This window comes from Colias croceus, chromosome 5, assembly GCF_905220415.1.
Source record: "Colias croceus chromosome 5, ilColCroc2.1".
Lineage (NCBI taxonomy): Eukaryota > Metazoa > Arthropoda > Insecta > Lepidoptera > Pieridae > Colias > Colias croceus.
This window is the reverse complement of record NC_059541.1, coordinates 9,498,930-9,512,319: the sequence shown is the minus strand read 5'-3', so window position 1 is coordinate 9,512,319 and position 13,390 is coordinate 9,498,930. Positions and strand designations below refer to the sequence as shown.

General features: G+C 35.3%; 1 protein-coding gene across 1 annotated transcript in view; it reads left to right on the top strand.

Moving 5' to 3' along the window:
• Positions 1-12,590, top strand: part of LOC123691927 (kinesin-related protein 4-like) — a 29,143-nt gene extending 16,553 nt beyond the window's left edge. Inside the window, exons 15-31 of the mRNA XM_045636516.1 lie at positions 34-196; positions 553-679; positions 1,016-1,124; positions 1,979-2,009; positions 3,035-3,128; positions 3,440-3,504; positions 4,233-4,445; positions 4,958-5,054; positions 5,553-5,718; positions 6,342-6,507; positions 7,248-7,335; positions 7,763-7,925; positions 8,844-9,009; positions 9,417-9,546; positions 10,755-10,840; positions 11,133-11,237; positions 11,868-12,590. Coding sequence (XP_045492472.1) covers positions 34-196; positions 553-679; positions 1,016-1,124; positions 1,979-2,009; positions 3,035-3,128; positions 3,440-3,504; positions 4,233-4,445; positions 4,958-5,054; positions 5,553-5,718; positions 6,342-6,507; positions 7,248-7,335; positions 7,763-7,925; positions 8,844-9,009; positions 9,417-9,546; positions 10,755-10,840; positions 11,133-11,237; positions 11,868-12,005 — 2,107 coding nt within the window. The 3' untranslated portion in view covers positions 12,006-12,590. The remainder of the gene's footprint in view (positions 1-33; positions 197-552; positions 680-1,015; positions 1,125-1,978; positions 2,010-3,034; positions 3,129-3,439; positions 3,505-4,232; positions 4,446-4,957; positions 5,055-5,552; positions 5,719-6,341; positions 6,508-7,247; positions 7,336-7,762; positions 7,926-8,843; positions 9,010-9,416; positions 9,547-10,754; positions 10,841-11,132; positions 11,238-11,867) is intronic.
• The last annotated feature ends 800 nt before the right edge of the window (positions 12,591-13,390 follow it).

The following is a 13,390-nucleotide window of genomic DNA, read 5'->3' as shown; positions in this document are numbered from 1 at the left end:
ACTTTAAACATTAAATTTATATTTTATCCACAGGCTCCAGAAAGAAAAGGCGCAAGTGGAAACAGAAAACTGTGAACATAAGAAACAATTAGAGGAATTATCACGGAAGTTAAACGAAATTCAACATGATAAGGACCAGAATAAAGCACATGTTGAAGAAATTGAATCTCTGAAAAACATTAAACAAAGTCTTGAGGTAAATTAATTTAAACACTCGGAAAATAATTATTCTTATAAAATAACTAGCCTTCCGCCCGCGGCTTCGCCCGCGTTTTCAGAGAAAACCCCGCATAGTTCCCTTTCCCGTGGGATTTCCGGGATAAAACCTATCCTATCTCTCAAGTTGGATCGAACTGCACATGGTGTGCGAATTTTATTATAATCGGTTAAGTGGTTTAGGAGTCCATTGAGGACAAACATTGTGACACGAGATTTATATATATTAAGATTAACTACTTCATACAGTTTAGCTATTATGAAATTTTATTAATTTTTGTCGCGATTGAGTAAAAAAAGACCTAAAATCTTAATCTTTTTTTACATAATTTGTAGGAGCGTGTTTCGGAATTAGAGGTGGAAATACAGAAGGCCAGATCGTCCACAGAGGCGGGAGAATCTTCTAGGAGCCGGCGACAAAGCTTGTACGATTCAATGCGGATGTTCTCTGATAATAGTGAAGGTAAAAAAATATATTTTTCATAAATCTATGTGTATTAATATTATCGGTTATAATTAAAATTTTTATAAAAATAAAATTATGTGTTATGTTTCAAATTAAATGCATAATAATATGTATTCGTAAATACAGTATATTGTTTTAACATATATTACAACTAACCTAGCGAAAAGACCACAGTTTGTACATTTTTTTTTTTAATAATAAAAAAATCTTTATTTTGCCAAAAACATTAACTATATTATTTTCCTCTTATCTGTTCTTTATGTATCTCTATTTCTTTGGTGTGTGCAATAAAGAATTAAATAAATAAATAAACTATCACATTTTGAATTTCAGATCAAAAGAAAATAGAAGCTGTATTCAAATCTCGAGTCAAATGCGATGAGCTGTTTATGGACGTGGACGATAGTTCCAGTAGGAGCACACCCGTACGATTGAGTAAAGGGTGAGCTTGTATAATTACTTATAGTTATTGTAGCTTAAAAATGAATTTAGATGATCTTTGAAGATTTTTTAAGTATTGTAATGTATTAAAATATATTTATTTATTTATTTATTTATTTATATAAGGCACAGTTACAGGATATAATCCAAAAAATTTACATCAACTTACTAAATTAAACAATATTAAGATTACAACCCAATTACAACTGCACACAACATTTAAATCATTACATATTGTTTTATTTATCGTAATAAACTGAACAGTGTAATGTAATTGTACTTAAAATCCATACTAATATTATAAATGCGAAAGTAACTCTGTCTGTCTGTTACTCAATCATACCTAAACTACTGAACCAATTTGCATGAAATTTGGTATGGAGATTTGCGAACCTTTTATTGCGAAATATGTACCACGGGCGAAGCCGGGACGGACCACTAGTAATTTATATATTACATAATATATTCCAGTGTTCAAAGTATATTTTTGTATATTTATTATACAGACACTAAATTGTAATGCCTCCTCCACATTACTCGCTAAGTTGAACGAGGTTAGACGAATAGAATAATGTGGAGAGGCACTTCGGCTTACTTCGTCCAACTTTACCTCGCCTCGGCCGACTTCCGTTTGTTGTCGGTTTTTGCGCCCGAGTCAAAGAGCATGAAGTTACCCGAAGTTCGTTCTGAATATGAACGTATGCGCTCCTCGCGAAGTTGAACGAGTGTGTAGTGTAGCACCTTGGACTTCAGTCAACTTCGGCCGCGTACTTCGCCGAGGAACTTCGCGAGTAGTGTGGAGGAGGCATAATATTTTAGTGCATAAAATTAATGTTTGTATATTTCTGTTTTTAGGCGCGAGAGCTTAGCGTCGCGACACGAACAGGTATGTTTAATTAAATCTGGGGTTGTAATATTAAAGAGATATATTTAAATTAAAACTTTGCATGCACATAGTTTTTGGAATCACAGATCCGATTATGAAAAATCTTAGTCACCACATTTTTTTATCGTGAATTGAAGCCAGGGAAAGCAGCTTGTATTCAATAATATTAGTACAAAATAATCCATACTAATATTATAAATGCGAAAGTAAAGCCGCGTATAGATTAAGCGCGGCAAACCATCGAACATAGGCGCGCGCGGCAGCCGCGCACTATGTAGACGGGATCGCCGCGCGCGGCGACCCGAACATTGCCGCGCTCGAACGTGCCGCGGGGCGATCCGCTCTCTGTCGGTTTTTGAGACCGCATCAAAGGAGCTTCAGTCGTTCGCTCGCGCGCCGTGTGGACGTTTTGTAATTTTGGTGATTCGGCTCGCGCGGCGTATACGTAAAAATAGACAACGAAAAATGCCGTTTACAAATACAATTGTATGGCGCTGATGAATTTTTGTGGAACAGATTTCCTCCCAATACCACAATAAATCGGTAAGGTATGATGCGTGGGTAGAAATCAGTAAAAAAATAGATATACCTATTCCTGACTTGAAAAAGAAAATGACTATACTTTTGGCGTCCTACAGAAGAGATGTTCGTGATGGATCTCCTGCCGCGCGCGGCAACTACGTTCAACTTAAAATATATCTACATATTGGCTCGCGCAGCAAATGATCGTCAACTCTGGTCGAACATTGGCTCGCGCGGCTGCCGCGCTTAATTTATACGCACCTTAACTCTGTCTGTCTGTTACTCAATCACGCCTTAACTACTGAACCAATTTGCATGAAATTTGGTATAGAGATATTTTGATACCCGAAAAAGGACATAGGCTACTTTTTACCCCGGGACATAGGATAGGTTTTATCGGAAATCCCGTGGAAACGGGAACTATGCGGGTATTTCCCTGCGCGGGCGAAGCCGCGGGTGGAAAGTTAGTAATTTTATAATTTTTAAATATTTTTTTCATATAGAGCGAAGAAGAAGGATCTCGGGCCAGCAGCGTGCAAGCGTCTCGGCGTCGTCGGCAGAGCATACACGACGCGCACAGGAGTGTTAGTGCTCTCGGTAAGTTATTTCTTATTATTTATTATACATATTTCCTAATTATTTAGTAATCACGTTTCAATAAATGTGAAGTAGAGTTTAAAAAGGGACTTTTCATATTTATAATCCGATTCAAATGTAAGGACCTTTCAGAGATGTATTAGAGTACAGATGTTGTATTTGCACCGTCATGTTCTTTCCCGACAAAGTTGCTATTTGCTGCTCCATTCCAAAATATATCTTACAACATATGAAATATGAACGTTTACTAAAAAGATAGCCAACAACCTAGTTTACTGTTTAAAATTTATGTTGCTTAATAATCTTTTCAGAAACATCCCGTCGACTCAGTGTTGATCGTAACAACGAATCATCTGGCACTGATACTAACAGGTACGTAATACATAATTATGTTTTGATTAGATTGTTTGCAGGCCTAGATTTTACATATTTTAATTTTATGAAAAATTCGCGCATGCGTATTGTTATTTTTATTTGTTGCACAAAAAACATATTATTAAGGCCGGTTTCAGATTAGCGTATTTTTCTGTGTGCATACGGTCGTTTGAGCGTTGGCGCTTACACGCGCGCTACATTACGCGTTTCAATAAAGCGCATAAAAACGGGCGTATTAAAGCGTGTTCGTTTGTACCTGTAGATTCGTGTTTCACCTAACTTGGATTATAAGGAAAAAACAATGCTATTTGCTTTACGTATTCGCCGTCGACTGAGAGAGATCCTACTTATATTATAAATGCGAAAGTTTGTATGGATGTATGGATGTTTGTTACTCTTTCACGTAAAAACTACTGAACCGATTGCAATGAAATTTAGCACACATATAGAGGGTAACTTGGATTAACACATAGGATAGTTTTTATCCCGGAAATCCCACGGGAACGAGAACTATGCGGGTTTTCCTTTGCAAACGCGGGCGAAGCCGCGGGCGGAAATCTAGTATTCCATACGTGCGCGTAATCGCTTGTACGACTTGCGTGTGTGCCAAAAGCGCTCCTACATGCGCTTCCAAAAACAAACTAATACGCGCGTATAAAACGCTTATCTGAAACCGCTCTATCGCAATCGAATGTACAGTTTCATAATTTAAATCAATCAATCAATTAGCAACGTCTACGACACAATGTATTACCATTTATATTATATACTTTCAGTGAATTATCGAAACTGCGTAAACAACTAGCGGTATGTCAAGAGGAACTCGAGGATCTGCGCGATAAGTACAACGATCTGGACCAAGAGTGCGAAACGTGCGCGGAGTACTTGAGGGAGAGGGACGATGAGTGCAGGCGGCTTGTTAGGGAGAAACGGGAGATGGAGGTATGTGTATAGTGAAAAAAGTTGTGGGTAGTGAATAAGGGAATTGTTTTTTTATGTTATTTGCTATAGTTTAATATTAATGTTTAGTTTTATAGGTGAAAGTGTTTAGTTGCTAATGAATATACAGACCAATTAAGATGCAATAAATGTATGTTAATTGGTCTGTATATTTTACCGTTGTTTTTTCTTTCTTTTAAAACTAGAACTCATAAAGTAACATTAATATTACTATTTTATTGACTGCCTTTTTTTTTGACTGGCCGGTTGGCGTGGTTGGTAGTGACCCTGCCTTCCAAGCCACTGGTCGTGGGTTCGATTCCCACCCGGGGCAAATATTTGTGTGATGAACATAGATGTTTACTCTGTGTCTGTTTGTATGTATGTTTATCAGCCATCTGGTTTCCATAACACAAGCGAAAGCTTAGTATGGGATCAGATCGACCCGTGTGTGAAAATTGTCCCGAAATATGTTATATTTTTTATCCCAAAATATTTTATTGTTTTTGTTATAGAGCGCGATTCTGGAGTTAAAACAACAAATACAAAAGAGCAATCCAAACGCCGTCCTCAAGAATGGTTCCGTCGATGCGGCGGTCAATACGGATGAGGGTTTGATAATTTTCATTTTTAACACTTTACATTCGTATACAATTGACTTCGCGAACCACTATTCACACATTCGTCTTATCTTTACATAAAAAAACTGCTCATAGCACAAACACACGTACTGTTTACATTCGCGTATTCGTTATTCGCAGCAATGTGTCTGTGTCGCAGTCATCTTGTTGAATTGCTATTTCATTGAATGACTAAAGAAAAACTCGTCAGGTTGTTGAATTTAACATTTGGTCGTCATTCAATGAACATGCTAGTCTTTCAACTATATACCATATTTTCAAACAGTTATGTTACAATCCGCTAACTAGTTAGACGTTGAGTGACGTTTGTTACATCAACGTTCGGCCTAGTCATTCAATTGAATGGAGTCATTCAATGAAATAGCAGATTTAACCAGATGACGGTGACATACACCGTGCCCATACAACTCTAATACCTTATATGGAATACAAGTAGCATTTACTAAATCTATATCAAACTTGTTTTTAGATTGGGCGAATCTACACTCTGTGGTAGTGGACAGAATGTCTTACGACGCGGAAGTCGAGAAAAACAAGAAATTAACTAAATGCATAGAGGAGCTACGATACAAGAAACAAGAGCTGAAGAACACTATGAGCAAGATGCAGAAGGCCCTAGAAAAACATTCGCATAAGTAAGTTTATTATTTAAATTAAAAAAAAATAGAATAAATCGATCACGAGGCGAGATTATACACCGCATCGAATAGTAAAAAATGGATTGCTGTGGGGGGTAAGGAAATGGTGAAAGACAAGGGTTCGATTCCCGCTTCGTGATTTAATTTTTTGATGTTTCAATCAATAATAAAAATAAACTTTGATGTTTGTGTGCTTAGATTTTCTGTACAAATAGATTTTAAAATAAACTAGCTTTCCGCCCGCGGCTTCGCCCGCCTTGTTTAAAACCTAATAAATTATATACTATAACCTTCCTCTTGAATCCTATCTATTAGAACCCATCTATTAAAAAAACCGCATCAAAATCCGTTGCGTAGTTTTAAAGATTTGGGCGTACATAGGGACAGAGAAAGCTACTTTGTTTTATACTATGTAGTGATGCTTTATTTGTAACATTTTAAGCTATTGCATAGCTTCTATCGCGGGCCTTGAGCGCGGGGACCGAATCCAGAAATTGCGTAACGAAAAACCTCACGCTCCCCACTCCGACAGGCACGGAGGTGTGGCTTGAAGGCATAGCATGCTTTACTGCGGCAGTCCCCGAGAGCCACACGTATTTTTATTTATTAACCTCTTACAGAGAGATAGAAGCGTTAAAATCAGAGCTAGAGCACGTAAACTCAGAGTTGTCTCGTGTCCGAGAGCGATGTCGGGAACTGGACGAGGAGTGCGACACGTGCGCGGAGTATCTCAAGGAGCGGGACGAACAGTGTCAGAGACTTAAAGAGGCTAAGACTGTGTTGGAGGTACGTTTGGGTCCATTACTGAACTTCAAATAGTTTTAAACAAAAATCTTACATATTTGTGGTTTCGATTATATAAATATATAGTACACTAGTGGTCCGCCCCGGCTTCGCCCGTGGTGCATATTTCGCAATAAAAGGTAGCCTATGTCCTTTCTCGGATATCAACAAAATATCTCCATACCAAATTTCATGCAAATTGGTTCAGTAGTTTAGGCGTGATTGAGTAACAGACAGCCAGACAGAGTTACTTTCGCATTTATAATATTAGTGTGGATTTTACACATTTGTAGTGCGCACATAAAAAATGTACATAATTAGTACATTTTTATACTTTGTAAAGACGACTTTAATTGATCTGAATAAGGTTGAAATTTATTTGTATATGTGTGGTACATTATGAATATTAAGATTTATTTTACTTTAATATTTGTATATTTCTGATTGAATTTCACAAACTTAATTGAGGACAGTGTTTAGTTTTTTTTGTTTTTATAAGATTATACAAATACTAGCTTACGGCCCGCGGCTTCGCCCGCTTTGTCTAACACCTAATAAATTATATACTAAAACCTTCCTCTTGAATCACTATCAATAAAAAAAAACCGCATCAAAACCCGTTGCGTAGTTTTAAAGATTTAAGCATACAAAGGGGCATAGGGACAGAGAAAGCGACTTTGTTTTATACTATGTAGTGATCTAGCTAAGATACAAGTGTGCTACCAAAATAATATTTTTTACAGAATGAAAACTTACAATTGAGACAAAAAGTTCACAATGCCAGTCTTAAGGCAGCCAACAGAGTGGATACAGCAGTCAATACTGATGAAGGTATAACTATATTAATGTTACTAGCTTACCGCCCCCGGCTCCGCCCGCTTTGTCTAAAACCTAATAAATTATATACTAAAACATTCCGCTTGAATCACTCTATCTATTAAAAAAAAACTCATCAAAATCCGTTGCGTAGTTTTAAAGATTTAAGCATACAAAGGGACACAGGGACAGAGAAAGCGACTGTGTAGTGATTGGTTATGACTATTCAAAAGTGCTTCTAGATGAAGTATAATTGAATAAATAAATAAACTTATATTTTCAGCATATATTTCAACACCATTTTATAAAATCAACCATCTGTATATTATATTTAATATAAGTTTTAATTTATTATATTTAAATTTAAAATTTATTATATTTAAAATAAGTTTTAATTTTAATTTTTAATAGACTTAACAATTTATACACCTAAAAATTTCAGACTCGGCAAAATTACATTCTGCAATGTTGTCTTATGAGGCAGAAGTGGACAAAAACAAAAAGTTAACGAAACTCGTAGAAGAGCTGCGCCATAAGAAACAAGAATTGAAAATTACCATTAACAAAATGCAGAAGACTATTGATAAAAATGCGCACATGGTCAAGTGAGTATATACATAAAAGTCATATTTCTAAAGATTTTTCTTTATATGTATATAGTAGAAGTAGTACGTCATGATGTAAATTTATAAAGAATAGAAAAAATTCGATCACGAGGCGGGACTCGAAACCGCATCCTTTCGCGCCATTCCGGGGCGGATGCCTCACCAACTCAGCCACTCGTGACCCGCCTGAGCAATCGAATTTATTCTATTCTTTCAGTTTTTATGTGTCTTAATGGCGGAATGGCGGAATGGCGCGAAGGATGCGGGTTCGAGTCCCGCCTCGTGATCGAATTTTTTCTATTCTTTATAAATTTATATTTATAAAGCATTTGAATACCATAAAACCAAAAATATAAATTCAACGTCATGATGTTTCAATACATACCTATATCTATATTGGTATGTATTGAAACATAACATTTCCATGTAAAGAATTGGAATGAACTCTTTACATTAAACTCTTGTTAACAAGTAGTAACCTAACCTAACAAGTAGTGATGTATATGCAATAGTAATAAATTTAAAATTTCATAATTTAGTGATTAGTTAAGAATTAACATTGTGAACATTACTAGCTGTGCCCAGTGGTTTTACCCACATTGCTCCGCTCTTATAGTATTAGCTCTTATGTTGATCATATCTACACTAATATTATAAAGAGGAAAACTTTGTTTGTTTGATTGTTTGATTGTAATGAATAGGCTCATAAACTACTGGACCGATTTTAAAAATTCTTTCACCATTCGAAAGCTACATTATCCACGAGTATTATAGGCTATATATTATCACTCTAAGACCAACAGGAGCGGAGCCACGCGGGTGAAACCGCACGGCACAGCTAGTATTATATATACTTGTCTATATATTGCTCAGCATAAGCGCATAAATTTATCATCCAATGCCATTTGTAAAACTTAGGGAATTAGAAGCGACAAAGTCTGAGCTAGATCGTGTCAACAAGGAGCTTTCGAGTGTCCGAGAGCGATGTCGGGAACTGGACGAGGAGTGCGACACGTGCGCGGAGTATCTCAAGGAGCGGGACGAACAGTGTCAGAGACTTAAAGAGGCTAAGACTTCGCTTGAGGTTTGTGGGAATTTTCGTAGTAAAAATTATTCAATAATACGAATAAATATATTAAGTATGGCTTCAAACGCTAAATGATGCGATATGATTGATTCTTTACAAACACATTCCTATGCATCCTCGCACATTGCTGGTGGAAAAGCAAGGTTATAATATTATAACTTTTTTGTTATTTTTATTTTATTAACAAAAATTGTTTTTTTTTTTATATTAGTTATTTTTAAATTTTGTAGACCTAGACACTGTTGGCCATTTTATCTGATGAATAAACTTGACAGAACATATTTAGAAGTGGCCTTAAATCTAATAGACTTTCGCTCTCTTCGATAAAGCATTTTGTTTGTAAGTAGTACAATAAACATCTATTAATAACATTATTAAAGTATATTTTGGTATTTGTTTAACAGATGAAACTACTGGAATACCAAGAGAGCAGTCTCAGTATGTCGGTACGCAAGAAGCGGCGGCAGACGTTGCACGATCAGAACCGCCGGCCCGACGCCGATAGAGTCGATGTGGCGACGGAGACTAGTGACGGTATGTTTGTTTATTTGTTTTATTTATTTGTGAGTAGCAGTAAAATAAAATGTGAATCACTCTATCTATTAAAAAAACCGCATCAAAATCCGTTGCGTAGTTTTAAAGATTTAAGCATACAAAGGGACATAGGGACAGAGAAAGCGTCCTATGTAGTGATGTAGTGATATATTTAAGAGACGAGTAAAAGGTAGCGAAGAAAGTTGGATTGACACAAAAACTCCTCCCGAGGCCATGCTCTTTATAAAACGTTTGAAACGTCAATAGTCCATTGAAAAGTTACATTTGGGGTAGCATTTTTTAGAGGACGCAATTTTATTTTTTTGATGTGTAGGAGGGGTCAGTTTGAAGCTATGACCAAGTTTGTGGGGTCGCCACCCTTGTCCCACGGCCGCCATCTTGAAAATAGCGTTTGAAATGGTTTTAACGGTATATCTCTTAAACTATTTATCTGATAAAAAAAAATTGTTAGCATTATTTGTTGCAAATTAAATTCTCTACAACTTTGGTCCAGTGACTTTTTGTCTTAGAACTATAAATAAAAAACTTATAAACGAAAATGTTCAGAAATGAGAGCTGTTTATATTTTTCAATAAAACTTTTTTTTATTATTTTACGAAGAAATGGTATCAGACCATTTTTGTAGATTGTTTTTCGAGGAACACCTTTATGTACAACATTTTTTCATTAAGTCAATAGCTAAGGTTTTACAGCGCTCCAAAGTGAGTACTATTTTTCCGTCTGTCCGAGGTTATTTATAGTTCTACGACAAAAAGTTACTGGACCAAAGTTGTAGAGAATTTAATTTGCAACAAACAATGCAAAAAAATTTTTTTTATCAGATAAATAGTTTAAGAGATATATCGTAAAAACCATTTTAACCGCTATTTTCAAGATGGCGGCCGCGGGACAAGGGTGGCGACCCCACAAACTTGGCGATCATCAAAAAAATAAAATTGCGTCCTCTAAAAAACACAAGGTTAGGCTTAAAAAATGTAACATTTCAATGGACTACAAGATAAAATGCAATAAATCGTCTTTATAATTCGTGTAAAAAATGTATTGATTGATTGATTCGACACATAAATAAATGCTATATTTTATTATTTAGGCTTAGAAACTTGGATTTTAGCATGACACTAAAAATTTCTTAACTACCTGCATTATGTTGGATTCGGTTGGTTTTAATTTAAAATACACTTCCACAGATTTCCTGAGTTATCAAGTGGAAAAAGACGAAACATCCAAAAAGTCGAACGAGAGACATGCTGAGGAGTTGAAGCGACTTAGAATTGTGAGTAATGAAAACACACCTGTTATAGATAGATATATAATTATTTTTTATATAGTTAAGTGCCGAAACGGAACCCCTTCAATACGTCTCAATAAGTAAAATTTTAAATTACTAAATGACCTGAATTGGTAGTATAATCATTTCTTTAGTTTGTTCTGTTATCCAATCTAAGTTATTTTAATAAATAGACACATAATACTCAACATATCCTTGTTTTTCTTTTCTCTACTTTATTATTTAACACTTCATAATTAAAATGATGTTAAAAACATCTAATACGGTTATGACCCAGGCGCTCGAGAGGCTGTCCCAACAGAAGACATTGCTGGAACAACAGTTGGCAGTTACATCGGCTGCTGCACCGCTCTACGTGGCCACGGGAAGCGCTATTGTGCAGGTTATATACATGATTAATAAGTTATTCTTAAAAGAATGTATAGGTAATAGTGTGAAAATTGAGATTACTCAAACGTACGTTGATAAGAGGATGGAGGTGCTATTATTTTATACTAGCTGTGCCCCGCGGTTTCACCCTGATTGCTCCGCTCCTGAGATTAGCGCTTTAAAACAAACAAATAAACTCTTCAGCTTTATAATATTAGTATAGATTTATAATTTTTAAGCTATTGCATAGCTTTCATCTCAGACTCTGAGCGCGGCGACCGAATGTAAAAATTCCGTAACGAAAAAACCTAACACCCCCCCACTCCAACCGGCACAGCGATGCGATGCTATGCAATAGCTTTACCGCGGCAGTCCTCGAGTGCCACACGTATTTTTTTATAAATAAATTCACGAAAACAAAAGTCCAAAAGCTGACGACGAATCTTGATCTATTTAAGGTAGCCACAACAAAATAATACAATATATCCTTTAGTAAGTCAACTCGATTTTTTAATGTCCTTTAGGATATGCATCATTATCCCAAAAACATTACCAGATCATTTTGTCGGTTTTAGCGAAACTATAAAATGTTACTATGGACTTGTTTATAGAAAATCCTGAACATTTATTCTATTTTTTTCAGAATCAACAATTTGCTGACGTGATGAAAGAGAATCAAAAATTGAAGAAGATTAACGCAAAATTAGTGAGAATATGCAAGAAAGGCAAACCGAGTAACACTAACCAAGAGAACGAGGATCCCGCTGACGATAACAACTAATAAATAATATTGCTATTAACAATAATAATGATGATTATTTATTATCTATCTAGTTTCAATCAGAAGCTGGTCTTTTGTTTGTTTTTTTTTTCAGTAGAGGATAGATTTTAATTTTTGTGCAATTTAAATGATTATTTTATGAAGAATAATTTTGTGTCGACGAATTCAATTATTTATATTTTATTATCAGTAAGAGGCCAGCGTTTTGTTCTTTTTTTTGTGACCGATTAAGACTGAAATAGCACAGCATTCCGAGAGCATTTGTGATTGTATAGTGAGTGAAACAACGATTGGTGCCATTTTATAGAACAAATTCTTTGATTGTATGCCTGGCTTCGAAGTATATTTATATAAAACTTTAATAAGCAGTATTATGATTATGCTTGTACTTAATAATGTGATAACTATAGGTTTATTTTTGATTAACCTAATACGTATCTAGTTTTTCAACACTTATAAGAAAATGCACAAATGACTAATTTACCAAATATCGTTAATGTTTGACAATTGTTTTGTAAGAATGGTTGTAATAAATTGATATGGTGCCTATATTATAATAATTCAATAAATTAATTAATTTTTGTATGTTGTTGTTTTATTTTCATCGGAACCCTTATTTTTTTTCGTATAAAGACTTTACTTTAACACTTGCATATAACGTGGCTTTATATTATTATTTCTTGTTAATTTTCTAATAACTTATAGCTTTGACAATATTTTTCATGGCAACCCTGTTCATAATGTGTTCACAAAAACACTACTTTCCCACGGCCACTTTTAATTTTTGTAGCAATTCAAGTCTGCAAAGTGATCGCTACCCTTGCTCCAAAGATTTTGAATTTTGGTATACATTTATAGAATTTTGGAAAATGTGCCTCGCGAGAATCTTCTTTTACTCAAAACTATAGAACTAATAAACATTATTCGCACATAATATCTCGCGCTTGATTTGTATGCGCAAAAACATGCCGTCACCACTAGAGCTGTGCCGAGCGAGGCGAGGTAAATAAAGCGATAATATAATAATCTGTGGTATTAATGACGCGTTTTACCTTTGAATAAGGAACCGTAAAAACTATGGTCTCAAATTCAGAAGTAACTACTCCAGACTCCAACTCTACTCCAACTACTACTCCAACTACTTCGTGAAAGCGACTAAGGGGCCACCATAAAGTACGTCACACGTAAAGAGGGGGGGAGGGGGTCGACAAAGTTTCGTGACATCACATTTAAAAATCTAGAGGTACTAATCGCGTAATTTGAAATATAAATTAAACTAAAAAATACGTCCAACTCTATCTTTAGGGCAATACGGTTTAAATTGTTTTGTTGACAATTAATATATGACAATAACAAAAAATAAACTAATGAATAACATTAGTTTA